Source organism: Ambystoma mexicanum, chromosome 2p (genome assembly GCF_040938575.1).
Source record: "Ambystoma mexicanum isolate Mex_15411 chromosome 2p, UKY_AmexF1_1, whole genome shotgun sequence".
NCBI lineage: Eukaryota > Metazoa > Chordata > Amphibia > Caudata > Ambystomatidae > Ambystoma > Ambystoma mexicanum.
Window position 1 is genome coordinate 1,029,205,783 of NC_090923.1, and position 25,702 is coordinate 1,029,231,484.

Genomic DNA, 25,702 nt, shown 5'->3' on the forward strand with positions numbered 1-25,702 from the left:
ATCACTTTTAAGACGGACCCGAGATGCTGGAAGATCCCCCAGACTCCCAGTAAGCAGGACTGACCAAGCCTGAGCCACCGGAACAGAATGCTGGACCCCAGATGCGAGGAAAGTCCAGAGAGGTATCCGTGAGACCGCAGTGGTGCTATTTGCGGAGACGCGAGGAGCGGAAATCACGAAGTGCCGCTGAATAGAAGTTGGTCCTTTTCTGCCGTTGACCATCCAGTTGTGTTGTAGGGGTCCCCAGAAGTCCTCCCTCTTGTCCCCCACGACTGAGGCCCAGGAACAACAGGCTCTACAGAGCCACACAGTAACAGAAACCAGCTGGAACCATTTCTTCTCACCAAAGGTACTGTACAGTCTAAGAGAACTTGCCTCTGGTCTTGTAGCCTTACTTGATCTCAGTTGAGACATGTCTTGGTTACCTCTGTAGAGTTGCTTGCATCTTCTACAACTCACAAGCCTTCCAGCTTGTGACCCTACATTGATTCTACTTTTTCTACAAAGACTTCTAAAAAATTGTGCAAGACTTACTTACCTGCAAGAAGTGATTCAGCTTACCTAGACTTTTGCCCAATTGACGTTGGCTGGCCCAAGGGTTAACTTGCTTTGCATTGGGAGGTTCAAAGATACTTACCTGCTTCAGAATATTAGTGTGATTTCTTTTTTTATTCTGTGAAATCTCTTTACTTTAACACTCATCTCAGTATTGCTCTAAATGTACCAATGATATATATGTCCAGTGTCCGAGTTATTTAAGTCACCTCAGGGCATATGAAGTGCCTGTGCGCCATACCAAATGGGTACTTGCTGATTTAGAGAAACAAAGTGTGTATTTTGGAGTGTATTTGTGTTTTACTATTATACTGCCCTTTCTGAAGAAGGCTTAGTCAAACGGACTTAAATTAATTGTTTAATCAAGAAACCTTGTGTGTAAGTGTTTATTTGGATACTTGTCACTGAATCTCTGTGCAACTCCCCTACTGCACACATTGACCCCTCTTGAGATAGGATTGGCTGCTCAGCCACACTATCAACCTGTGTAGTTCAGATTTATACCAAAGGTTGGGTCCCGATTGCCAGGAGGTCAAGGTTGTTTTAGTGCACCCAAAGGGTACTGCTCCAAAGCTTGCCTAACATACCTTGATTGGGTTTTGGCTAACCTCTCAGAGCTCTGTTCATCATATCTAGGGTGGCCTCCTAAAATCTGTCCACCAGGTCACAGAAATCCATCTTTACACCAAGAACCACCAAGAGCTAAGTTTAACTCGTTAGTTCAACTGGCACCCTTCAAATATACATATGACATTGTGTATTTTGGAATGTGGATAAAGGACTAGTGGGATACATCAAGAAGACAATGGAAGCATAATGGAACAGATTCAATGAAAAAAGTACCCTTTGGTTTAATCAGATTTGCTGCATGGTTCATACTAGCTCCTCCTTCCTCAGAAGGAGCTCCTGCTGTAACTGCGTGCTTTTAGAGCCAGATTATTGCTCCTGCTTGGCAAATCTTTCTTTCCATCCCTGCCCAAAAGAATCGTGAAGTCCAAAAGTAGACTATTACCTGCAGCATACTCTTCATCTTCCTCCTGCCGGCTCTCCTTCAGTTGAAGGATCTTTTCTAGAGCCTGAGGGATCTTGGGACCAGATGCTGCCTCCTCAGACTGCAAGAAAAACATGCACAAATGGCAAAATGTCACCTGACAAGTGAAAGTGAACAACAGCCAGCTCACCAAAAAGCACCCACTGCGTGCCACTTCTTGTATTCAAATGCCATTGGCAAACAAAAGCCCTGGATCTGTTGCACACAGCACCTAGCTCTCCCATTGCTATCTTGAGACCTATATTTCTTATTCTAGCTGCTTGCTTTCTTTGAAATACCATGCTAGACAATCACAACTGTTATCACACCCTTTGATACGAGACTTCAAGCCCAGTGGCCTAACACTAATATTCCAAAACCACACACACAAAATGCTGAATACAATGACCAGCAGGTAGATTTAGGATTTTGCACAAGTGTCTGTGAAAGCAAGATTTACACATTCACATATTGCTTCAGTATTGGCCATGCTTCAAATTTTCAGGTTTGGTTAGTACTGCAGAGTTAGGAGGCATTTCACGCCTCTCCATGCTCATGTGGAGAGTTTGACTCGAACTCACTATGGCTGGATGTATTTAAAGATGGTAAAACAGTGCACTCACCTCACGACTCTCTTCTCCTGGTGGTGGAGGGGCACCCCGTGGGCGGGTCACTGAAGTAACAGTTGTTCCTAGTGAAGGAGAGCTGGAAGAAACACTCACTGCAAATAAAGAGGAAAGGAACATCACTTATCAGGAAAACAGAAAAATCAAAACAAAAGGATAATTAATCATATCCTTTTAATATTGATGTGCTAGAAGCACCATGCTGTTGTGATACCAACTGCCCACACGTTATCTTAAAGGACATTTGTATCCATCTACCACCACCGGAGTGGTACCCTGGTGCTCTGGCAGATCTGAAAAGGAAAAGGGATGAGGGTGGATTAGTAGGACTGAGTGGGAAAAGTGCAAGAGAGCAGTGATGTGCTGTTGGCAGCTTCAGTTCAGTTGGCACTGTTCGCTGAGCTTAGGTGTGCTTTTTGGTTGTTAGTCGTGTTCCGTTGTGCAAGGTTATGTGTGATTTGTTTTGTTGTTGCAGTGTAGTGAAGTTTGTGCGGTCTGCTGAGGTTAAGGTGTGGTTGGTTGGAGTTTGAGGGGTGCATGCAAAAGGGCAACATTTTAGTGGGTTGGTTAGTGGCATCGCTATCTAGATGTGATGCATGCAAATTTCCAAATTATTTCTAGATGTGGCTGTGAATAACTCCACATTTCTATCTAAATGTGGCACAGGCCAGCATTCATGATCCTATCAACATGCGACGCAAGGTAATATTAACAGTTCAATCTGAATGTGGCACAGGCTAACAGTCACAGTTCTATATGGAGTGGCAAGCACAGGTAGAGTTCATCTAGATGTGAAAGATGGCTAGGCAATACAGATGACAGCTTAGTGGATATATATGGGTTAACCGTTGCCAAGAAGAGAGTGGTACATCATGTAGGCTTTAGGCTAATGGGTGGTGGGGAAGATAAGATACGAGAGATGTGGGCCAGTGTGGTGGGGCAAAGATTGCTGTGCCCCCCTGTCCACACCCCACATACTTTGCCGCTGCTGGCTGACAGCTGCCCGCTTCCTACTTCCTCTGCTGATATGGGCAAACACCATCTGGAGCGGCTTCTGTTAGAGCTGCCCTTTGCCTTGGGGACCTTCGCTGAAGGGGGCTGCCTGGGTTGGTTATAAGTCGAACGTTAAATGGCCAATCAGGGTCGAGGGGAGGTGTGGGAGGTGAGAGCTGGACAGTGGGCTGGGAAGCAGGGTCGTGGGCAGGCACGATAGGGTGTGCTAAATGCAACAGAACAGGGGAATTAAAATAGGCACACTGAGCAGCAGGGCAAAAACGCGTATGTTTTACCAAGGGACCAAATGTGCGAAGGCAGGGTCCAGCAGAGGGTATTAAACCTCGATGTTGACGGATGGTAAAATGGGCAATCAGGATCAGGGGGGAGGTGTGGAAGGCGAGAGCGGGACAGTGGGCTGGGAAGCAGGGTCATGGGTAGGCGCGGGAGGGCACGCTCAATGCAACAGAACGGGGGGATAAAAATAAAAAAATAGTTATACCGAGCAGCAGGCCAAAACGCGTAGCTTTTGTCAAGGGATCTAAAGGACGAAGGGAGCATCCAACAAAGGGTCTTAACCCTCAATGTTGCGAGATGGTGAAATGGGCGGCAAAAAAAAAAAAAAAAAAAAAAAACATTTTAAAAACACAATTTTCGCCAAGGCACATAAGACGGACACCACCAAAAATGTTACATTGCAACATTTACACCAAAATCCTGCTTGGGCCTCCGTACTGAATACAATCCTTGAAATGGAGTTCCTGGATTGAAATAATGCAGGGGTTTACACCGTCACTCTGGGCACTAAAGGTCAGAAATTGCCATTGGTTTGTCCTTCAGACGAATAAAACAAAAAAGGGGGCAGGCACACTAAATTACATTTTCTTCATACATTTGGCAGCATAATGGAACATTTAAAATTGTGCATTTGTTGCCAATGCAAACATGATGGCATGGGTAAAACCTTAACCCAACACACAGAAAAAAACACCCATAGTAGAAATCCGCTCATACCAGGTGTCTAGGAAAAACTACTGCAATAGCAGTTGCAGCTTGATTACCTCGTGAGGATAAGGGGGGCCTGGACCCTACGTCAGATGGTCTGGATCCAATGTCTGATGGCCTGGAAGTGGCTGCATTCATCTTTGCCATCTCTTGCTGCTGTCGCTCCTTTGCCAGCATTTGAAAAGAGAAAGGTTAATTGAGAGGTGAAAACAGATCTAAGGAGTAGGTGCAAAAACAAGATCGGCCAACGCAAGCACTGCAAGAAGAACCCACTGGCACATCCAAGTTCTCAGCAGCGATGGAACGGAACATTTCAGGACAAGATTGAGGAACCTTCTGGTTTAGGTGTTCCAAAACAGGGTGCATATCAAGGTTGACCAAACTCAAAATGGTTAGGGTGGCAGAGCTTAGTCTTCAGTCGCATTACCATAAGATTCACACAAAAGGGTGCTAAGCTTTCACTACATATAGGATAGACATCTGGCTCCTCTCCGTCCACTTATCCAGTTTGTCTCCATCAAGATTCACCTTTAGACAGTATTATTGACTTGTTTCTCCCACAAAACAAACTACACAGAGTAAACTTAATCAAGGGCAACAAAAGCAGGCACACTTTAAGGGTTCGCATGAGTATAACTAGATCTCTTCAAATATTCTCACTTAAATATCCTTTTCTCCTTCAGACATTTTAAAAATGGATCCTCCTCATTTCTGAAATCTTGATGTACGATCTACTTTGCCTGGATCGACTTGCACCCAGGCTAAACAATATTCTTTAACCTGCCTCACCTCTGTTTCAACACATACTGTTTTGTCTTCTCCGCATGCGCTTTCCCTCACCGCTGAACCCCTTCATGCCACAGACTTTAGTCTGTATATATCTGGTGGGGGATTTGTGGGGGGGGGACAATAAGCCAACTTCTGGTAAAGTCTCAGTGCTTTCAGACCACTACAGTGACAATTCTGCAAAATAGCAAAGAATTCCAACAATTCAGTCATGTCCTTTGTTTAGTTTCTCCTCAAACACACTAAGGGTATTTACCTTGCCCTTCCTGGCTCCCTATTCAGTAGAATGCAATGTCTGCAAAATGTGGTGGCTAGGGTTCTAGCATCCTTCAACTCTCCAGCACAGACATCACTGGCTGCCAGCCAAGAAGCACATTGTCTTCAAAGATTCAGTCCATTGTCCATAAATCTTTTACAGCAACAGGCTACTAATCCAAGAGACAGTTTCAGTACATAAGTATAATCAACCGATTTGATTTTGATTAGGCAAAGGTTCAGACTAAATAGAATGGGAGGACATGCTTTCCTTAAACCAAATGCAGTGAATTATCTTCTGCTTAGAATCGTGGAAGGAATACAATTACAAGCTCCAAAAGAAAAGTGTAGTTATCCAGAGATTTACAAATAGGAATTATCAATGTGAAAAACCTTTATCGAGAGGACATTATCGTATTAGGAAAAAGGTCAATCAAGCATTGACAAACGCAGTTGCGCTGCACCAAAATACATCACTAACCCCATGGGTCATCGATAAACATGTGTTCGCTTTCACAGAGAAAGTGGGATTTATTGATACATTTTCTGCACAACGGTACATAATTCAAACATTGTTGTAGAAGCACTTGAATGTGTTGCAACTAGCATTTATTTATTTGCATTTTTAAAGCGTTCCCACAGCCCGGGGCATCGAGGCGCTGGTACCGTAATATGTCTTAGTTGCGTATTTATAACACGCTTACTACCCAGAGGTTTCTAAGCGCTGACCCGGGGATTGAACCGGTGTTGCTTCATGTTGTCTTGTTTCCAAGGCGAGCATGTTGCCGTTGAGCCATCTTCTATAATAGAATATCGATTCCTTATTCAAGGTCACATATTCGGGTCAATAAGCTCAAAAGGATACTAAAGGCAAGTGATCCACCTTGAGAATTAACAATCTGTAGAAAAATTACCCCAAAACCAGGCCATTAAAATTTGGAATAAACAATTTATAGGAGATTAAAACATGAATTATTGAACAACCATAAACTGAATGTATATAGATACCTTTCTGTGTAGGAAGAAAACCATATGTAGGAAGTAAGATACCAACTAAGACTAATCAAGCATCTACATACAATGAAAAATAGTAATGCATGCTAATCAATAGCAGCGGGCTAGAATAAAACTAAATACAAGAAATAAAGTAATTGGGCACTGAACATATACCCATGACCAAGCCACAAACTCTGCACTCCGCACCGCCAACTAGAAACTGTTCAGGATATTGAAAATTATAGAGATCCAGCTAGTACGCTTCCCTCTTTGGAATAAATCTGTGTCAGGGGAGAATGACATGTCTGGCTAGAAGCCTGCAACTTGACATTTTACACGCTACCCATGCCTGTACTGGGTAGCAACAACTAGTTACCAGAACCCTCAGAAATAAGTCTGCCGTATTTTTCAGTTGGTATGAGAAGTACTACTAAGAACACAAAGCAAAATGTATGCTTTCCCATATGACCGACCCTTCAAGTGGAAATTATCTGCATACCAGGGTTGAAAATATGTACAGATGCACTTTAAATACACTTCTATCTTCACAATGCCATGGTTTTAAAATGTGGTAACATATGAAGCCAAAATCATTTTTTTATGATTCCTTTAACAAATACAGAAAAAACAATATTTGTATTGCAATTTCAACTGTTCATATGTGCAGTAAATAAAGTTGACATATTTTTAAAAGATTATCCACTTTCAGCAATCAACAGATTTGACCTAACCCCCACTGGAACCAATACGTTCAGGTTTAACTTCTTTTGAGATACCAATTTCTATATTCCGTTCAATTTAGGTTATCCATCACAACACAGGGCTAAAGTACAATACCAACTCAAAATATTAGCCCTAAAACTAACACTACACTCAAGACATTATTTAATCTCCAGACAGAGTCTGGTGGGTTTTCAATCTTTGCTGACTCAAATGTGGAAACCCAGGTCAAAGCAACCAGTAACTGTTGGGCTAAGCCAAACAGTGAACTGTTAAGACAAATATGAAACCAAAAGACACTACAAGAATAACTCCAGATTATTTATTCCACATGATGTGGTTGCCGACATTGTCTTCAAGGGGCAGCAGAGCGCCAACATAGTATCTACTTTTATGATTAAACCTTCAACTCACAGGTTGCTTTTATAATGGGATTAAAATATAATCAAGTTTACATTGACCTGTAGGGCTTGTGTGTCTCACATGGTGAAATGAGCACCTGAAGTTTTCATCTCACAGGCAGTGTCATGAATCCAGCGTGAAGATGCACTGAGCGGATTACTTGGTCCCTAAGAAAACTGACGCTTTGATACCGATCAACACTAGACCACAGTGTTCGCTTTGCTCTGCCACCGAAATACGTCGCTTCCCCCAAGACGGCACCTGCTACCCTCCGATGTACCTTCCTCCTTCCCTACGGACTAGATCCAGCAGCCGCTGCGTCACAACTGCAGGTAATCCGGTGCTGGCAGACGCTCCCGCTGTCCTATCTTCTCCTTTCCTCCCTGGCCTTGGTTTCCCTCCTTTTCTGGCCCCTCTTCTTGGCTCGCTGTTTATTTATTATTGGTTAGTTATAATGTGCCTTTTCACAAGTGTTTCGAGGCACAACAAGACAGGAGTGTGGGGGAACAGGGAGGGCAAACAGTAGTGATCATACCAGGCCATGTGACACTGAGATCGCGCAAGTGCAGTCCCGCAAAGTGCAGGAGAGGGGGGGGGGGGAGGCCAAGTGCAGGTTAGGGCAGAAGGACCCGTAAGAAGGTGAGGGCCAGGGGAGGCCAGGTGGACAGAGACAGGGGAAAGCAGGAAAAAAACAGGAGAAGAGGGTCAACAAGCTATGTGCGAGGTAAGGGGCTGGAGAAGCTAAAAAGGTGCATGTCCAGCCAAGCTAGTGTCAGGGGAGGGGCACGGAAGGGAAAGTGCAGGATGGGTTGGGGGCATGGGCAATGAGGAGTTAGGGGAGAGCAAGTGCAGAGGTAGACTGGACTGGGAGGGTCTGGTGTCCTGAAGACTCTGAAGGAACCAGGCAGCCAGTTTAGTGCAGAGGGGGAAGCGAGAAGAGAAAAGGAAGGCCTTGAGGAGCTTCCACAACTTAAGGAGGTCCGACTCAAGTCAGAGGGACAGGGAGGCCATTTCAGAGAGAGCATCTGCAGAGGAAAGATCTACCACCAACCCTCTGCTTGGAAAAGACACTCTGCTTGGAAAAGTGTCTGATCTGCAGAGAGTCAGAGGTAGAGGAATGCAGGGCTGTAGAATGGACCCATTTAGGGAGAGATAGTTGAATGTAGCTGGGTCCTGGGCCGCAGAAAGCCTTGTGGATGATGCAGAGGGTCTTTAACTTGATAGTCACAGCAACCGGGAGCCAGTGGAGAGATTTTAGGGTTGAGAGATACAGCACCTGGGCATGAGGCCAAGCATAAGACTTGCAGTCCTGTTCTGGATTAGTTGAAAGGGGTGAAGGAATGAGTTAGGCAGATTGAGGAAGAGGCTGTTGCAGTAGTCAAAAGCAAAAACAAAGGGGTGATGGCTGGACGGTTTAGAATGAATCTAAACCTCTGGCATTGCTCTAGGCAACACTCTAGACCATCGTTCCTTGCCTGCCAAGGCATTACAGAAGAGGAAAGACCATATGCAAATCAGGCTTGGACCCACCCCAAAAGGGGCAGTGCAGCCCAAACTGCTAGCCCACATCCCTTCTACACAAGACCGCAAACAACCCCAGACATGTTTCAGCCTTGTTGGGACTCAGTGTTGCAGTAGTCCAGCCTGGAGAGAACCAGCGCTCTGAAGACATTGCGCTTCTGGGGCAAGGTGAGGAAAGGGAGAACGCCTCTAAGGTGCAACTGAAAGTGGGCCTTCTTGGTCAGGTCTGATTTGAGGAGGGGAGTCAAGATGACACCAAGGTTTTTTTGCCTCAGAGGAAGGTGAAGGGGGGGGGGCATGGAGGGAGGCCAACATGTGGGAGGGAAAGAGGGAGCAGGGGTCCCAATAAGAAGGATCTCAGTCTTGCTGGCATTAAGGCAAAGATTGTTAGCAGTGCACCATGCCTGAATAGCAGACAGGCAGTCGTGAATAAAAGAAGAGGCGGCAGGAGGGTAGCTTGAAGGTGTGTCATCCGCATAACACTGGAAGTTAGGTAAGAAGGTGGAGATCTAATAGGCTAGCGGGGCCAGGTAGACATTGAAAAATCATGGCGAGAGGATACACCCCTGAGGGACACCACAGGTGGAGTGAGATAGTGGAGAGAAAAGGGCCCAGTTGAATCTGGGAGGGTTGGTCTAAGAGGAAGGAAGTCATCCAGTCCAGAGCTAGGTCTGAGATGACAACAGTGACAGAACCGATTTATCGGGGTGGCATGATTGACCGTACCAAAGGCAGAGGAAGTCAAGAAGAATGACAACGGAAGAAGAGATGGAGTTGGGATTAGAGAGCAGGTCTTCAGGCGTGTTCAGGAGAGCAGTTTCTGTGCCTATGGCAGATCAGACAGGCTGATGGTTGTGGAGACAGTCAACAGATTGTGTGGTGGAAAAGCTGGGAGATGGCACACTTCTCCAAGAGTTCGTACAGGAAAGGGGTCATGGCGATAGGGCAGTCGTTTTCCAGGCAGGAAGGGTCGGAAGAATGCTTTTTGAGGAGAGGGTGCACAAGAGAATGTTTGAGGAGTAAGGGAAAGGATCCAGTGGCAAAGGAGTGATTGCTGAAATCGGCTAAGGCTGGAGCAAAGGAGACAATGTTGTCCTTGATGGTTCTGGAGGAGCAACTGTCTGGAGGAGACTTTCATTGAGTGGGCATGTCTAGAAACCTCATCAGGTGTTATGAGAGAAAAAGAGGAGTAGAAGGAGAGGGGTGCCAAGAGAGGCCTGAGAGCAGGTGAGAGGAAAGGGGGAAGGGTGTGGGGTAGAGGAGAGTGAGGACAGGATGTCGAGTTTTAGAAATGTAATAAGAAGCCAGGGTATTGCAGTGGGTGTTGGGAAGGAATTAGGATCTTCCCACACCCCCAAACGCTTTAGAATTAGGCAAGACTTCTTTTGACTTTTTAGGCACCACAATGGGGGAGGAGAGGCACTGTGAAGGCTTTTACATGCAAATATACACAGACACGGGCAAGCACTCAAAAAAGGAAGTTGTTTAAAGATGCAATTAACTATTAGCTGAATACATTTGTAAATGTTAGATCCTATGCATTTGTAAAATCTTAGCACAGTAGATGCAAGCGGTCTCCCGGAAAGAATGCAGCCTGTGCAAAAAAAAATGAGGACCCAGGCTTCGACCGTGTTCGTGCTAGCAGCACAAATTCACTCACCAGCTGTCTGCTGTCTTGTCAAGATTGTCAAGAGCCCATGCAGGCTAAAATGGTATTTGGATGCTCTATACACTTAATGTAGAATTATGAAAATAAGGTTTAAAAGGAGATTATAGGACCAGATAAAAACAGGAGTAGAATGAGTGAAATATGAAGAGAATGACTGGAAAATGTTTTTGTACATAAAATATTCATAGGTATGCAAAATGAAGGCAAGCATGAGCTAGAGTGTATTTTTGCATAGACTAGCAAAATGTAAAGGTACAGGTTTTGAAAAACAACACCGAGAATGAAGAAAGGAAGGCTTTGGAGCATCCCTTGTATGGCAGGAGCATCCCTTGGTATGGAAGAAGTATGGATTCGGATGGAGCCACAGCATGAATCCAGTGACGCCACTACAGCAAGACCAGACTATATAAACTGCTGCCTGGCATCAGTTTGGCAGGAGAAAGGAAGGGATGAGGGACAGAAGATGCCCATTCAGGGAGCAGAGTTCTTTGCTACCATTCTAATATCTGTAAGATTACATTTGTTATACTTACAAGATAGACCATTTGCCTTATTTCCCCAGAGGGGTGTATTTATTCTGGTGTGAGTGTAACATAACTAGGGACACCCTTATAAGTGTTGACATTTCCGACGTGATCTCGGTCTTTCCCAGTGTTCGGAACAATTGATTTTGAGGACTTGAATTTTTAACCTGGAGAGAGTGAGACCCTTTTTTCCCCGCGCTCTCATGTATTTTAATGTGATTTTGAACACTTTCTTTTGGTTGTGGAGTCTGACAAACTCTATAGGCATCATCTTTCACATTGCGTCACACAGCACCTTCAGTGCAGTGGCACAGGGAAGTCTTTCAGATTTTCCAAAGGTTTAAGTAACTTCTCTGGTATAAACTACTGTTTCCCAAAGCAGTTAAGTGAAATTACTTTATTTACATGTGTAACTTTCTAAACCCAGCACACAATATCTTACAATAGGGTGCTGGAGTGGTTACTTAGTATCCCCTTTGTCTAGCTTCTCATGTAACATTTTTATGTTACCCTTTCCCCAATGAATGGCTGGTGGCATTGGTTTACTTTTAACTATCATTATGAGTTTTTAAAATGTGCTGCGTTCGCAGCCACAGTAAAGCACCCATGGCTGCCATTTTTTGTCAAAATGGCCCCACACTTTTTTCCACCATTTCTTTGTGGAAAGGTCCTTCTTGAGATTTACTCTGTGCGCCAAACCAGGTTTGGTCCCTTTGTTCATTTTGCCTTTGGCAGGATTCACGAGTGAAACCCTCCTCTGGCTCCAGGGTGTCTGGCGGGGGCAAGAAACGAGGGAGGTGCCCGAAACTCCCTGTGCTTAGTCTCGTAGGAGACAGGAATGCACTCTTAGGCGATTGGCCAGCTGGCTGTCTGGCCAGGACAGCCACCCTAATGGGTGTGATAGCTAGGATGGAATGAATGGGCGAAACCTGGATAAAAGGCAAGGCTTTTTGGCATGGAAGGCATAGTCAACCACTGGATGAAGGAATCCGAAGAAGAACGTTAAGGACGACACCTGCTGCAACTCCTGGACCGTTGGTTTGCCCGGTGAAGCCCTGCTGCTGTGCTGAAACTCCAAATTTCTCCCTTTGAGTTGGTGGGATCAATACACTTCAAAGTAAGCCACCTGGACATCCTCTCAGAGCTGGCTGAAATTCCACTGCAGTCTCTGTTGGAACCAAATAGCCAGGGAGAGGAACACCATATTGTGTGCATTGCTGTTAGGCTGGCCAAGAGCTCCAAGAAGATCCTCCGGACTCCCAGGAAGCAGGACTGACCGACCGAGCCTGAGCCCCCTCAGTGAGCGGGACCCCAGATGCAAGGAAAATCCATCTCGACAGCCAGGAACTGCAGAGATGCCATTTGCGGTAGATGCGAGGAGCTGAAACACGGAAGTGCCACTTGTTTGAAGATTGCCTGTTACGGTCTGTGAACTTCCCATTACAGTGCAGGAGTCCCCAGACGTCCCCCCCCCACTTGTCCACACGACTGAGGCCCAGGAACAATAGGTTCTACAGAGCTGAACAAGAACAGAAGTCACCTGCTGCACTTTTCTTCAACCTAAAAGTACTGTAAAGTCTGAGAGAACTTACCTCTTGTTGCGCTACCTTGCTTGTCCGCGTTGGAGACTTGTCTCGGTTGCTCTTGTAGAGATGCTTGCAGCTTCTTTACATCACTAGCCTAATCAGCTTGTGGCCCTACTTTGATTTCTTCTATTCTACAAAGACTTTTTAAACATTGTGAAAGATTTTCTACTTACCTGCATTCAGTTCACCTTGACTTTTGCTAACTTAACATTGGCTGGGCTGGCTCACTGAATGACACTTCTCTCCCTTGCTTATGTGTTTTGCCTTCCTTCCAGGAAAGGGTTAACTGACTTTGCATTGGGGGGGTTATTTTGAAAGTACTTACCTGCTTGAACACTCCTCTCAAGGACATTCTAAATGTAACAGTAATATATTAATGTCAACAGCATCCTAACTATTGAAGTCACCCGAGGGTGTAGGTTGTAGTGCCCGTGTGTCATCCCAAATGGGTATTTGCTGATTTAGATAACTAAGAGTGTGTATTTTTGGAGTGTATTTATGTGTGGTTTTATATTGCTCCCTTCTGAAGAAGGCTTACTATAAATGACTGATAAATACATTAATAATTCTTTACTCAAGAAACCGTGTGTGTAAGAGATTATTTGAATGCTTGTCACTGTGAATCTCTAACTCAGCTACAGCTCACATTGACCCCTCTTGAGAGAAACCTGGCTGCTCAACATGCTACCAACCTGTGTAGTACAGACTTATACCAAAGGTTGGATTCCTATTGCCAGGTGGTCAGGGTCGTTGTGCACCGAAAAGGTACTGCATACGATCTTGCCTAACAAAGACTATGAACAAGTAACCATAACCACTAAAAAAGGACAGTCCAACAACTACCCCTGCTTGCATCCCCCCCTAAACCTTCCTTTCACCCACCCACCCCATCCCTCCCTCCCTCCCTCCCTCCTGGTACTGTATGCTTCTTGTTCCTTCTGTTTGCAGGTCCAAGGTATTTGCACATTCTACTGCATGGCACCCTTGGCCCGTTTCAATGCTCAACCCCAGCATCCCCCACTGAGAGGTGCCACGGCCCTTTTCTCAGTCACGTGTTCCTGCTGTGTCATTTTCTCCCCCGTCCCCACCCCCCCAGTATTTCCCCCACTCCCCTGTAATCACTCATCACACCGTCCATGCATCTGGCGTCAAATATTTGGTAACAAATGGGTACCACTCCATTTCCGTGGGCCCCGGCCTCCCGTGGAACCCAGCAGTGATGCTCGCCATCAAAAAAAGGCTCTTGGCTAAACTCACCCACTCTCCCTTACTAGGTGTGTGTTCAGTTTTCCACTTGGTAGCAATGCACACCCTGGTGGCAAGGAACAGGGCTGCTGCCATTTTGGGAAGCCTAAGGTATTCCCCCTCCTCCATTCCAAACAGAGCCAAAATGCAGGTTTTATCCCTAGGTATCCCCTCCAAGTCTTTAACCCAACCATGGACCTCATCCCAAAAGACCAGTATCCTAGGGCAAGCCCACCACATGTTCCAAATAATCCGTCCTCTATTCGCATCCCCTCCAACACTGTGGACTAACACCTGGAAACCTCTTTGACAGTCTGACCGGGTCATACTGCCATCGATGGAGGAGCTTAATCACGTGCCGTCTGTACTGGCAAGATAAGGATGTCTTTTTGGCACCCCTGCAGAGTTTGGCCCAACAGAGCTTGTCAATTTCCACCCCCAGGTCCCTTTCCCACCGCACTCTCAGGGTCTCCGCCCCCCCCCCCCCACCATGCACCAGGGCCCTATACATGGCAGAAATTAACCCTTGCATCCCAGTGCTGGGGTCCAATATCCTACCTAATGGGGCAAGTTTTCTGCCCGTCTACTTGCGCCTGTGAGCAGCCCCTTTAGCTGCAGGAACTGAAACAGAGCCTGCCTATACCCAGGGATTCTTCCAAGTGGTTGATATAAATGCACCCCCCCTGGGAAAAGCTGCCCTATCCTCTCCAAGCCCGCTTGAAACCACTCCTGAAACCTTTCTGGGCTGGATAGGTCATCACCAATACCCACAGGTGACCCAAAGGCGAGGGCCATGTGGTGATCCCCTTCATACCCGCCCCGTCTCCAAAATTCCCACATAGTTCCCTGGATGGGGTGATCAAGTATTCTCCTCGGGAGCTTATTCCTGGGTACCCACAACCATTCCCCAACCGTGGCCGGTTAAGAAGGGAATTATCCATCACCACCCATTCGTGGTCCGTCTGACAGCGTAAGTGGGGAATCAAGACCCTAAACTGCGTGGCCCTATAATAAAGCCTCATGTCTGGAAGGCTGACCGCCTCCCCTCTCCGTTGGTGGCATCAGAGTATACCTGGAGATCCTAGCCTTCTTCCCCTGCCAAAGGAACCTGTGTAGGACCCCTTGTACCTCCATGAAGAACCCTTCTGGCATGCATATTGGTAACATCTGAAAGAGGTACAGCACCCTCGGGAGGACTACCATTTTCATAGCGTTCATGCGACCCAGCCATGATACCATCAGCTTTTGCCATTTTGTTATGTCTGCGTGAATTTTCTGGCAAGTGGGTTTGGGGGGGGGGGGGATTTGTTAGCTTTGTATAGGCTATCCAGGTCTCATGAGATTTATACCCAAATATCGCATCATTGTCATGGTGACCTCCAACCCAAGTGGGGTGAACACTTCAGCTTTCCCGTCCCTGCCCCTATAAAGGGGTAATAGTATTGACTTTTCCCTATTAATCTTCAGCCCGGGCAAAGCACCATATTGCTCCATCAGCCAGAGGACTGTTGGGACGGAACTCAGGGGTTCAGTCAGGTGAAACATGTCATCAGCGTAGAGGGCAACTTTGTATTCCACTCCACCCATGTTGATGCCCACACCCCTGGGTCATCCCTAATATGTTGAGTGACTGGTTCCATTGACAGAGTGTAGATTGTTGGAGAAAGGGGGCACCCCCGTCTGGTCCCCCTGCCAAGAGAACCACCTTGATAGCCCCCCCCCATTCACCATCACCGACGCCAAAGGGGACTTATACACTGCAAGAATACCTCGCAGTAGCCTCTCCCCTACCCCGAATTGAACTAAGACAGCCCTAAGAAAACCCCCATTCCACCCGGTCAAAGGCTTTTTCCGCATCTATTGAGAGAAGGGACAAGTCCCCTCCCAGGCCCCGCGATGCATGCACAAGATGAGCTTCCTCATCGTAGCCGCACACCCAGACACCCCATAATGAACCTCACTTGATACGAATTAATCAGGCTTGGCATATATCCTTCAAGTCCTGTGGCGATAACTCTAGTATACAGCTTGGCATCTGTGTGGAGGAGAGAGATCGGCCTATATGCCCCACAGTTCCGTGGATCTTTGCCTCCCTTGGGAATCACTGTAATCAGTGCACACGAGAAGGCTTCTGGCGCGCTGACCGAATCTAGAATATAATTAAACAGCTTTGTCAGGAAAGGGAGCAGGTTAGGAAGAAGCACTTTATAGAACCAAGAAGTGAAGCCATTCTCCCCTGGCGATTTCCCCATCGGTAACCGCGCCAATGCCTTTTTGACCTTCGCTTCTGTTATGGGGCATCTAACACCGAGGATTTGGTCTCAGAAAGTGTGGCCAGGTTAATAGCGTCCAGGTATTTACCCACCTCCTGTGTCTCGGGGGAAACTTCCGATTTGTATAATTTTTCATAGAAGGCTGCAAATGCCTCTGGGACATCCTCCCCTGTTGTACCTGCCTCCCCTGCTCGCCCTCTTATTTCCGCCACCCATCGTTCCGCTCGAATACCCCTCAATCGTGCTGCCAATAGGGAGTCTGCTTTATCCCCTCTCTCATAAAACTTGTGTCAGGAAGATAAGGCTGCGGATAACATTACCCTCTCAATTCCTCCCTCTTACCCCTCACCTACTGTATACTTTCCACCCGGTTCGCTGAGGGTTCATGGGCACGTGCATCTAAATGTCTAATCTCCTCCCTCAGCCTCCTCTCAATCTCCCTCTCCCGCTTTTTACTGGCCCCTTCCGGAATTAGGATCCCTCTCCACGTTGCCTTCCCTGCCTCCCAGGCAATCCTTGCGTCTACCTCCCCGTCGTCACTGATCTTAAAATATTCCTCCATCTCCATGAGGAAAGACTGGGCCTTTCAAAAACGATTCATTGCATCTCCATTTCGAGCCTTTAGGGGAGATACCCGCCCACTGTATATTTACCGACACGTCATGGTCAGACCATGTGATTGGAAATATGGCCGACCCCTGGGCCTACTCCCACAAGTGTCTCGAAATATACAAATAGTCGATCCGCATCTAGGTACCATGTGGTAGGGAGTAAAATTTTTACCCTTTATCCCTGGGTGGAAATCCCCCTCCCCCCACCTCCCACCCCCCCCCCCCCCCCGTGATCAGGCACGGTGAACTTTCGACAAGGAATTTAGCCATTGTCTCCCTGAGCAACTGTAACTGTCCCTGGTTGAGCGCGTATGCTGTGGCAAACGTGAACTTTGTCCTCCTAATCTCCCCGAAAACCAATAAGGCCCTCCTGTTCATATCAGACCAGACCCAGGTGACCTCCATCTTCAGGCCTTAATGTACTTGGTTTCCTGGATAAACAACACGTACAGCTCAGACCTCCGGCATTCCCTCGCCAACAGTGATCTTTAGGTGGGCGAGTTTAAACCCTTCATATTCAGAGTGCCTCTGCATAGACGACCACTGCCCTGCCTATTAATCCCCAGCTTGCTCAGGTTATCCCTGTCCAGGGGGGATCTACCAGTTTCCTCTCAGGCATCATTGCATCTCCCTGAACCTTACACAAACCTAATTCAAGCATTGTAGCATCCATTACCATTCGGAATCCGCCCACTCCTCTCCCCCAGCCCCCCTTTTTCCGCCTCCCACCCCCCTCCCTCAAGTGCTCTACTTCAACCCGTTAGCTTCACTGGACGAAAAACCGAGCCACCTAAAAGGACCCCCCCTCCACCCAACAGAGGGCCCCTGCTTACCAAAGCACTTAGTCTTGAGCCCCCTTGTTGTCACCCAATACACACCCATTTCCCCCTTTAACTCTCCTCCATACTCTCCACAACCTCCACATAGTGAGGTTCCAAAAAAACACTTAGCACATGTCACCCCCACCCCCAGGCAAACGCGAGGTGAAAAGTCCACCGGGCCACCAGGATCCGGCCCGGAGGTGTATTCTTTGAGAGGACCCTCAGCCCTCAGTACTACAAGATCATCCGTTACCCTCGACCCCTTTCCCCGAGGGAGGGTTCAGTTTCCTAAACTTCCGTGAGCCCTTGATTTGTCTCCTCTTCTCTCCCGGTGTTTCCCACGACCCTCATCCGGATTCCCCTCCCTTGATATATGGGGTGCCTCTCCTCCCATCAGGTCACACATCGCTCTCTTTATCTCCGACTCCAATGTGAGTTTAGGTTTACATCCGTCCACTTCAAACGATATGGAAAATGGGAACCCCCCCCACCTTCTCACTCAGCCACTTAGTTGGGGGGGGGGGGGGTGGGGGCACAGAGCCTTCTCCTACAGATGCTAAGAGACAGGTCCTGGAATAGCGACACCTTCGCCACACCATACATCACAGGCCCTTCCTTCTGGCTCGTTCCGGAATCTAGAGCCTATCACTGTAGTTATGGAAGCTAATCAGTGCTAACTACAGTGATTTGGAGCCGCTAGCGAGCTCCCCCACCCCCCTGGCCCTGTGTATCTTCTCAATCTTGACCTCATCAATGGCATAATTCTCGAAGATAAGGTTGGTGATGGTGAAGAGGGCACTGCGTAGATCCTTCTCCCGTCTCCCCCCCCTCCTTCTCCGGGATAGCGAAAAAACAGGTTGTTGCTCCTCTCACGATTTTCCAAGTCGTCCACCTTCAAGAATCTCTCCTCCTCCCTCCTTACAACCACCATCAGGTGGAAGCCAATCGGGGTCTCCAATGTATCTAGGGAGGACTGGTTGTTCGACCTCCACCAACCTCGCCTCCATTTTGTCTATTCTACTAGCTCTTTTATCTACTCTGCCCCCAATGTCTGCCCTCATGCTTCTCATTTCTTCAAGGAGGGCTGCAACGTGTCCCTAGGTGGCACCCGGGTCCTTGTCCATCTTGAATCCCTGGCTCCTCTGTCGTTTTCCTATCTGGGGTGCGTGGGTTGTATGCAAATTTGGCCAATATCTTCCTCACATCCATGCGCTGGCACCCCACACCTTGTCCTTGCTATCAGACCCCCACTAAAAGACATTCTGTTCTCTGGTGAGCGTTTGCCGTGCACTCTATACAATCCTGCCTCCGGGGGGCATCCGTGGTCCCATCTATGCCTACTTCTTCAGCGGAGCGGGACTGACTGCGCTGTTTCACTCTTGCAGTGTCAGATGTAGCGGGCCCCTTGATGCGCAGTGTTCGGGCCGTGGTCCGTTCTGCTATCGTGCCTCTATTTAGGCGTCAGTTCTCCGGGTGTCCCCGTCCTTTCCTACCCTCTGAGCCTTCCCAGGTGGGATCACAACTTATTGTTTCAGCACTACAGGCGCTGTTTGTTGGAATCCCTCTGGTCCTGGAGAGGGGCCAGTGCCAACTATGGTCAGTGCCTCTTCGACCATCCCAGTATCTTCCCTGTCCTTGCACTGCGGCCTCCACACCCGTGGCAGGCACACGCCCCAATGTTGGGGGCCCACACCACCGGGAGACTATCTCAGACGAGGGCTGCCGGGACGCTCCTCCCCACGTCAAATATTGTCTAATTGGTGCTCTGTGGGAGCCAGGACGCCGCCTCCACTTCAAACCCTCACAGACTCAGGGGATCTATTGCAGCCCCCGCGAGTTATCCTCTGCACCTCCACAAGCACAATCGGAGCCACCTGTGGATTATGGGTGACCTCACTGCGACTGGGAGCCTCCAATGGGGAGCGTTCCACCCCCTGCTCATGTAGTCTAATGCCAATTCTTGGGGTTGCAGGACGCCTCTTCTGTTCAATACCCAGGAGGAGGGAAAACGCCCCGATGCCGGGGGCCCACCACTCAGGTGTACAGCTCTACTCAGGGGGTCCGCCGCAGGTACACACAAAAGCTTACTGCACAATACCGGTGGTTATATGGCTCTTCCCTCCTGGATCATTCGTTATGGCCGATGCAGTATACCTCGTGGAGGCCTTCACACCCTACACCCTTCCTGTCCCTGCTGGAGGCTTACTTACATGCACATGTAGCACTGTGTGCGTGTATTGTGCTCAATCCGCACTGTGGGCTGGAGTCAGTGGACGCTACAGAGGCTCTCCTGCCGGCAGGGCCATGGCGCACCACCCGACTGCTGAGCAGGAGTGAATCACCTGCGATTCAGTCAGCAGGGGGAGGGGGGCCTTCTCCCCCCACCGCCAGCACCAGAGATGGCCCTCTGTTCCAAACATATCACCACTTACCGCTTCAGTGGCACAGCACATCCCCTCCTCCACTCACTGCGGACTACCCCGCCGGTCCACACATCCCTCGCGGCACCAGAAGCGGCATGGCCCAGACACGTCACTGATGTCTTGAGCCTCCACAAGACACCTCTGCCCCACAGATCGCCTCAGGAGTTCAACAGATGACCAGGCCACGCGCCTGTAGCACGTTCGAGGACGGGCAGTTACTTTAGTTTTCCACGTCAACTTCCAAGTGCCACTTTTCACAAAATCAGGGCCAAATTTCTCTGCCTATGGGAGAGCAGGTGCTGGGACACTTCTTATGCCTCACTGTCCCTTCTCCTGCAGTGCGGATGGGGGGGGCTCAATCCACTTTGAGACACCCCGGGAGCAGATATTCAAGCAGAGGCTCTCTCCATCTCTGCGCCCCCTGGTGGCCTCCAGGTAAGTACTTTTTAACCCTCAATGCAAAGTAATCTAACCCTTTCCTGGAGGAAAGGTAAAACACAGTCAGAGATAAGACTAGTCTTCCAGGGACCAGGCTAGCCAATGGCAATTGAACAAAGGTCTAGGTGAACTGAAGCACTTCTTGTAGTTAAGTAAAAGTATTGCACAATGTTTAAGAAGTCTTTGTAGAAAAAGAATCACAGAATGGCCACAAGCTGGGAGGCTTGTGAAGGGCAAAGCTGCAAGCAACTCTGCAAGGCTATGTCCCCTTAGTGGTGTATTACCTTTGGTTAGAAGAAATGATTCCAGCTGGTTTCTGTTCCTGTACAGCTCTGCAGATCCAGTTGTTCATGGGCCTCAGTCGTGGGAACAAGAAGGAAGTCTGGGGACTCCTGCACTGCAATGGAAAGGTCGGCGGCAGCAATGGGCAAGCTTCAATTCAGCTGCACTTCGCTATTTCTGCTCCTCGCGCCTATAGCAAATAGCAACACTGCGGTTCTCGGATACCACTTCAGACTTTCCTCATATCTGGGGTGCAACACTGATGAGGTGGCTCAGGCTTGGTCAGTCCAGCTTCCTGGGATTCCAGGTTTCGCACCTCCACCTCTATATAATCCATCCACAAGCGCCGACATGCCTGTAACATCAGTGTACTCAGGAGGTTCACAAGCGGATATAAATAACGAGTTTAGAGCATTGCGGGAAAGGTTAGTCAGGTTACAGGAACCTGAAGTGACACCAGAAAGAAAGGTACCGGTGCAGAAAATAGGGGAGTGGAAGTCAGATTTTTTTGGTTAGACTCAACCCTGGGGTGTAATAAGAAATGTTTGCGTCGAAAAAGATGATGGGGAAAGGGTATGGACAGTCCTGGGACAAGAAGTAGAACAAGTAAGCGAAAATTAATGGGAAGATCAAGATGGCAAAAATAATGAAGAGGCAGGGCAAGAAAGATCAAGGAGAGGAGGTGGCGAGAAACCCGCCGCCACCACAAAGGGCAGAGAGAAGGGAAAGACCAAGAAATAGACCAGATTTAATGGTGGTAGTACAAAATCAGGAGTAGAAAACAAAATAGACATGCAGATGCCCCTCATACATAAAGGAGTAGGGATAACTAAGTGCCATGGCCTCAAATGGACAAAAATCATTTGATTAAAGCTCTCCCCCAGCTTACAGCGGAGCCAGTAAATGGATCTATGAATTTGAGAAACAAACAGCAGGGATAGCCTTAGCACTAGGAGACCTTAAGCGTTTACTGGTTGCCATAGTTTGGGACCAGGCTGGGGATATATGGACAAGGGCTGGGTACCCTGGGGTAAGTCTTGCAGATAATTAACATTGTATTGTATTCTATTACTGATATAGCACTCTTTCCCCACTTGTGTGGCCTCAATGCGCTTTTTTCTTGGTTGAAACGCCCTTGCTGACCGTAATCTATGTGGTTAGAGATTCAAGGGCATTAGCTTAGATGCATGTGTGCATGATTGCCATTCTAAGACTTTGGTGGCTGGCAAGGCTCGACTAAGCAGCCCAGTAGCGGTCAGACATGTGGTTGGGTGCTGTATGCTAGTGGCAGAGGTGTTGGGGTACGTAAAGTGTTTTAGTCTGGACGGCTATATGTGAAACTAGGCCGGATGTGCTTAGCCGTAGACAAGTTCTATTGTGCATGGATGGTTGGCCGTGCCTGCGGCCTGTGTCCACACTAGTGGTATGAGCTATACGTACCATAGGCTATGGGATTGCTATTATGGCCGGGTCTAGAATTGGGAGTCCTGTAGCGATGGACCTAGGTTTACTGTAGGCGGTATCAGCATATAATAAGGGAAGACGGAGTTAAAACCTAGATTAGAGGATCCTGTACAGTGGGATAAAAAGCCTATGTTTCACAGTGCCAGAGGTTTAAGTATATGGTGAACCTAGATCGAGGGAACACCTAGATTTGAGGATTATGTAAAGGCGGGAGTGTCCCGGGTATACCCCTGCAGTATGTTTTGTCATATAGTAAGCCAAGAGGGAGGCTGTACCTAAATTGAGAATCCTCTATGGTGGGCAGGCGGCCCCGGTTTTGCGGTGCAGGAGGTCTCCCTATGTAACGCACAAACGGGGGGGAGGGCGCTACACCTTAATTCGTGTAGGTGGAGGGGGGGCCTAGGCACAAAAGGCTGTCGGTTTCAGCCTATTGTATAGTACGTATCCGTAATTTAACAGTCATTGAGGGCTTGATGGACCTGGGGAGTACGATTGTGGTGGGGGTTGCTAGTGTTGGGAGCTTTCCAGGATGAGCGTTGCCGTCTAACAGTGGTAGTGAATAGTTAATGTGCGTGTGGTAGCCAGTGCCACTATCTTTTTGATTAGTTGTCCCTCATGTGGACTGGTGGGCAGGGTTTCGCGGTGAGTGTGATGAGTGTAGCCACAGCGAAGGCTGCTGGCATGACTTGGGTGCTTGGAGTGTTGGTGGATCAGGAAAGCCACAACGAAAGCTGCTGGCTTATCTGGGGTTCTAGATGGCGGGCAGTGTTGTTGAGCGGAATGTGGTGGTGTGTCGGGTGAAACCACTGCGAGAGCTGCCGGCCCCCGAGTTATGATCGAAAGCGGTGCACGGGGTACAGTGGCTGTCATGACCCTTAGCCCTGATCCCCACTGGCAAGCCCATTGGCCAGGTGGAAGACTTCGGATTGCAAATAAGGCCTGGCATCCGCTTCACAGACCCTCTTGGCGCCAGGCTCATAAACAGGGAAAGACATCAGCTAAAAGGAACTACTTTATTCAGGCTTTCAGCCAACATCGAGGCATCCACATAGCTTGATTCCTAGAACCAAGCTATGCGGAATAGTGTTTTGGGTGTGGTGGCCTAGGGACTACTTTACCTGGACTACTTTGCAGAGACTATTTAAACAACGTGAACAAGACAACAAGACAACACGCTTCACGTTACTTTGCTACTAGCAACCTGACGCTCACAGTGTCCAGCTTCTCACGAGCCTGGCAAGATCCGGACCTGCAGAAAACAACAAAGAACATTGTTAGCAGCAGAATCTTACCTGCAATCTCCATCCTTCACTGTTCACAGCTCCTGGGCAGCTCCGTGTGGATGGTTCGCCACCCAGATCGAAGGACCTGAGAAAGGAAGAAAGACCTCATTAAAGAAGGTAGTAGAGACATTTCAACCTCAAATTGCTTAGAGACTTACCTAGCTGGTGGTTGTTTCGACTGGTATAGCTCCGGAACTCCAGCCGCGCTGGGAGCACACCTCAACCTACAAAAAGAGAAAACAGGTCAGTGAAGACAAGATATCGCTGCGCTGCGCAAAGCGCCTACTTACCGCATCATAGCGCCATTGTGCGCCATCATTTACCGGTGAGAACCAGCCTAACCAGTTCGCCAATCGGATGCTCCACGCACCTAATGGAGATAAAAAGACATTATCGAACAGAGAAAAAGGCATGCAAGAACATAAACCACAATAAGACCTACCTGAAAGACATTACTTGGGCAGCTGTCTGAAGTAACTGGACCACACGTGCCCACGAAAGACAACGCGCCCCTGCCCAGAAAGCAGGACAGAGAGCCCACCAACTTCGATAACAAGGTGAGAAGAGAACCCGTAGGGGCTGAAATCACAAGGGAGGTGGGAAGGCTTACTTTGGCTGTCCACTCCTAAACAGTCTTCATTTCCAGGCGGAATTCCTCCGAGAACCGCACCAGGGAATCATTGAAAAGGGCACCAACGACCAACTGGCTGGTTGGCGTCCCCGTGGATACCAGGTGAGCGTAACAGTGGCTTAGGAGAGTATTGGGAAGAGCCAGGTTTTAAGGGCCTTCCTGAATTTCAGGTGGTTTTCGATGTTGCGAATGTGTAGCGGGATGGAATTCCAGATGATTGGCGTTTGGAAGGAGAAGGAGGAGCCAAGTCTTATGGAGCTATGCAGTGGGATCACTAGGCGAAATGTATTGCAAGATCGGAGGTTCCTGAAAGGTTGGTAAGGGACAATTTTGTCTCATAGGAATTCAGGGCCAGTGTTGTGGATTGTGCGATGGGTGATAGACATGCCTTTGAAGGTGGTGCGTCGAGCAATAGGGAGCCAGTGAAGGACTCTCAGGGTAGGGCTGACGTGTTCTCTGGCGGGAAGGTTAATGAACAGACGTGCTGCTGCATTTTGGATTCTTTGGGAGTTTCCTTAGTTGGGATGCAGGGACTCATATGTAGAGGAAATTTGCCTAGAGAAGATGGAGTTGATGGCCGAGAAACAATGGGGATAGGTGAGGTAGGGGAAAATTCGCCTGGGGATACGTAAATGAAAGAAACCGGTTTTGGATACGTTGGTGGTGTGTTTGGTGAGGGATAGATCGGATTCCAATTCGCATCCAAGGTTTTTAACCACGTTTGAGGGTGCTGGTGCTTGTCCTGGTGATTCAGGCCAAGGGATAGGTTGGGGGGGATGAGGGATGGCTTCCTGCAGAGTAGGATTTTGGTTTTCCCAGGGTTGAGGATGAAGTGGTTGGTGGTCATCCAGTGACCAATATCTGAGAGGCACGATGATGGGCCCGGACTGCCGGATCCTTCAGAATTTGGGATTTTTGAGGATGCTCTGGGTATCATCTGCGTAGTTGAAGCATGTACGAACGGATGATTGCAGGAATGGGTTGTATGTAGAAATTGAAGATTAGCGGTGACTTGGATGCTCCTTGGGGAACACCTTTGCAGAATGGACGTGATATGGATGTGTATTGGTCGAGGAGCATGATTTGCGACCCGTTGGAGATGAAGGAAGAGATCCATGACAGGGCTGCGTTTTTGATTCCTAGTGTTTGTAGTGCGTCTAATAGAATGTGAACGATGGTATCAAAAGCTGCGGACAGGTGGAGAAGGACGAGAACCTCACAGCCGTTTGAGTCTGCTGCTCTTTTGAGGTCATCCCAGATGGAGACTAGGGAGGCTTCTGTTCCCCTTAGTGGTCTGAAACCTGATTGGGCTGGGTCTAGGAGGTTATTGGATTCAGCAAATTGGCCAAGCTGTTTGTAAGCCGCGCAGTCAATCAGTTTGGCGATGAGACGCGTGATGGAGATCGGTCAGTAGTTTTGGGGAAGAAGTGGGTCAAGCGTCGTTTTTTTCAGAATGGGTTTGGTGTAGCATGTTTTTAGGGCTTTCGAGAAGGTTTCTGAGGTGAGTGAGTGGTTAAGGATTGCGCGAGCGATGTTGCCTGCACAGGTGGCGCTTAGTATTTT

The 25,702-nt window shown here is 48.1% G+C and overlaps 1 protein-coding gene across 1 annotated transcript in view; it reads right to left on the minus strand.

Annotated features, from left to right (window-relative positions):
• The window catches only part of SF3B2 (splicing factor 3b subunit 2), a 633,281-nt gene that overhangs the window by 429,313 nt on the left and 178,266 nt on the right, over positions 1–25,702 (minus strand). The window contains exons 5-7 of the mRNA XM_069644893.1: positions 4,266–4,374; positions 2,209–2,306; positions 1,568–1,667 (exon numbers count right to left, since the gene is read on the minus strand). Of these exons, the coding sequence (XP_069500994.1) occupies positions 1,568–1,667; positions 2,209–2,306; positions 4,266–4,374 (307 nt within the window). The remainder of the gene's footprint in view (positions 1–1,567; positions 1,668–2,208; positions 2,307–4,265; positions 4,375–25,702) is intronic.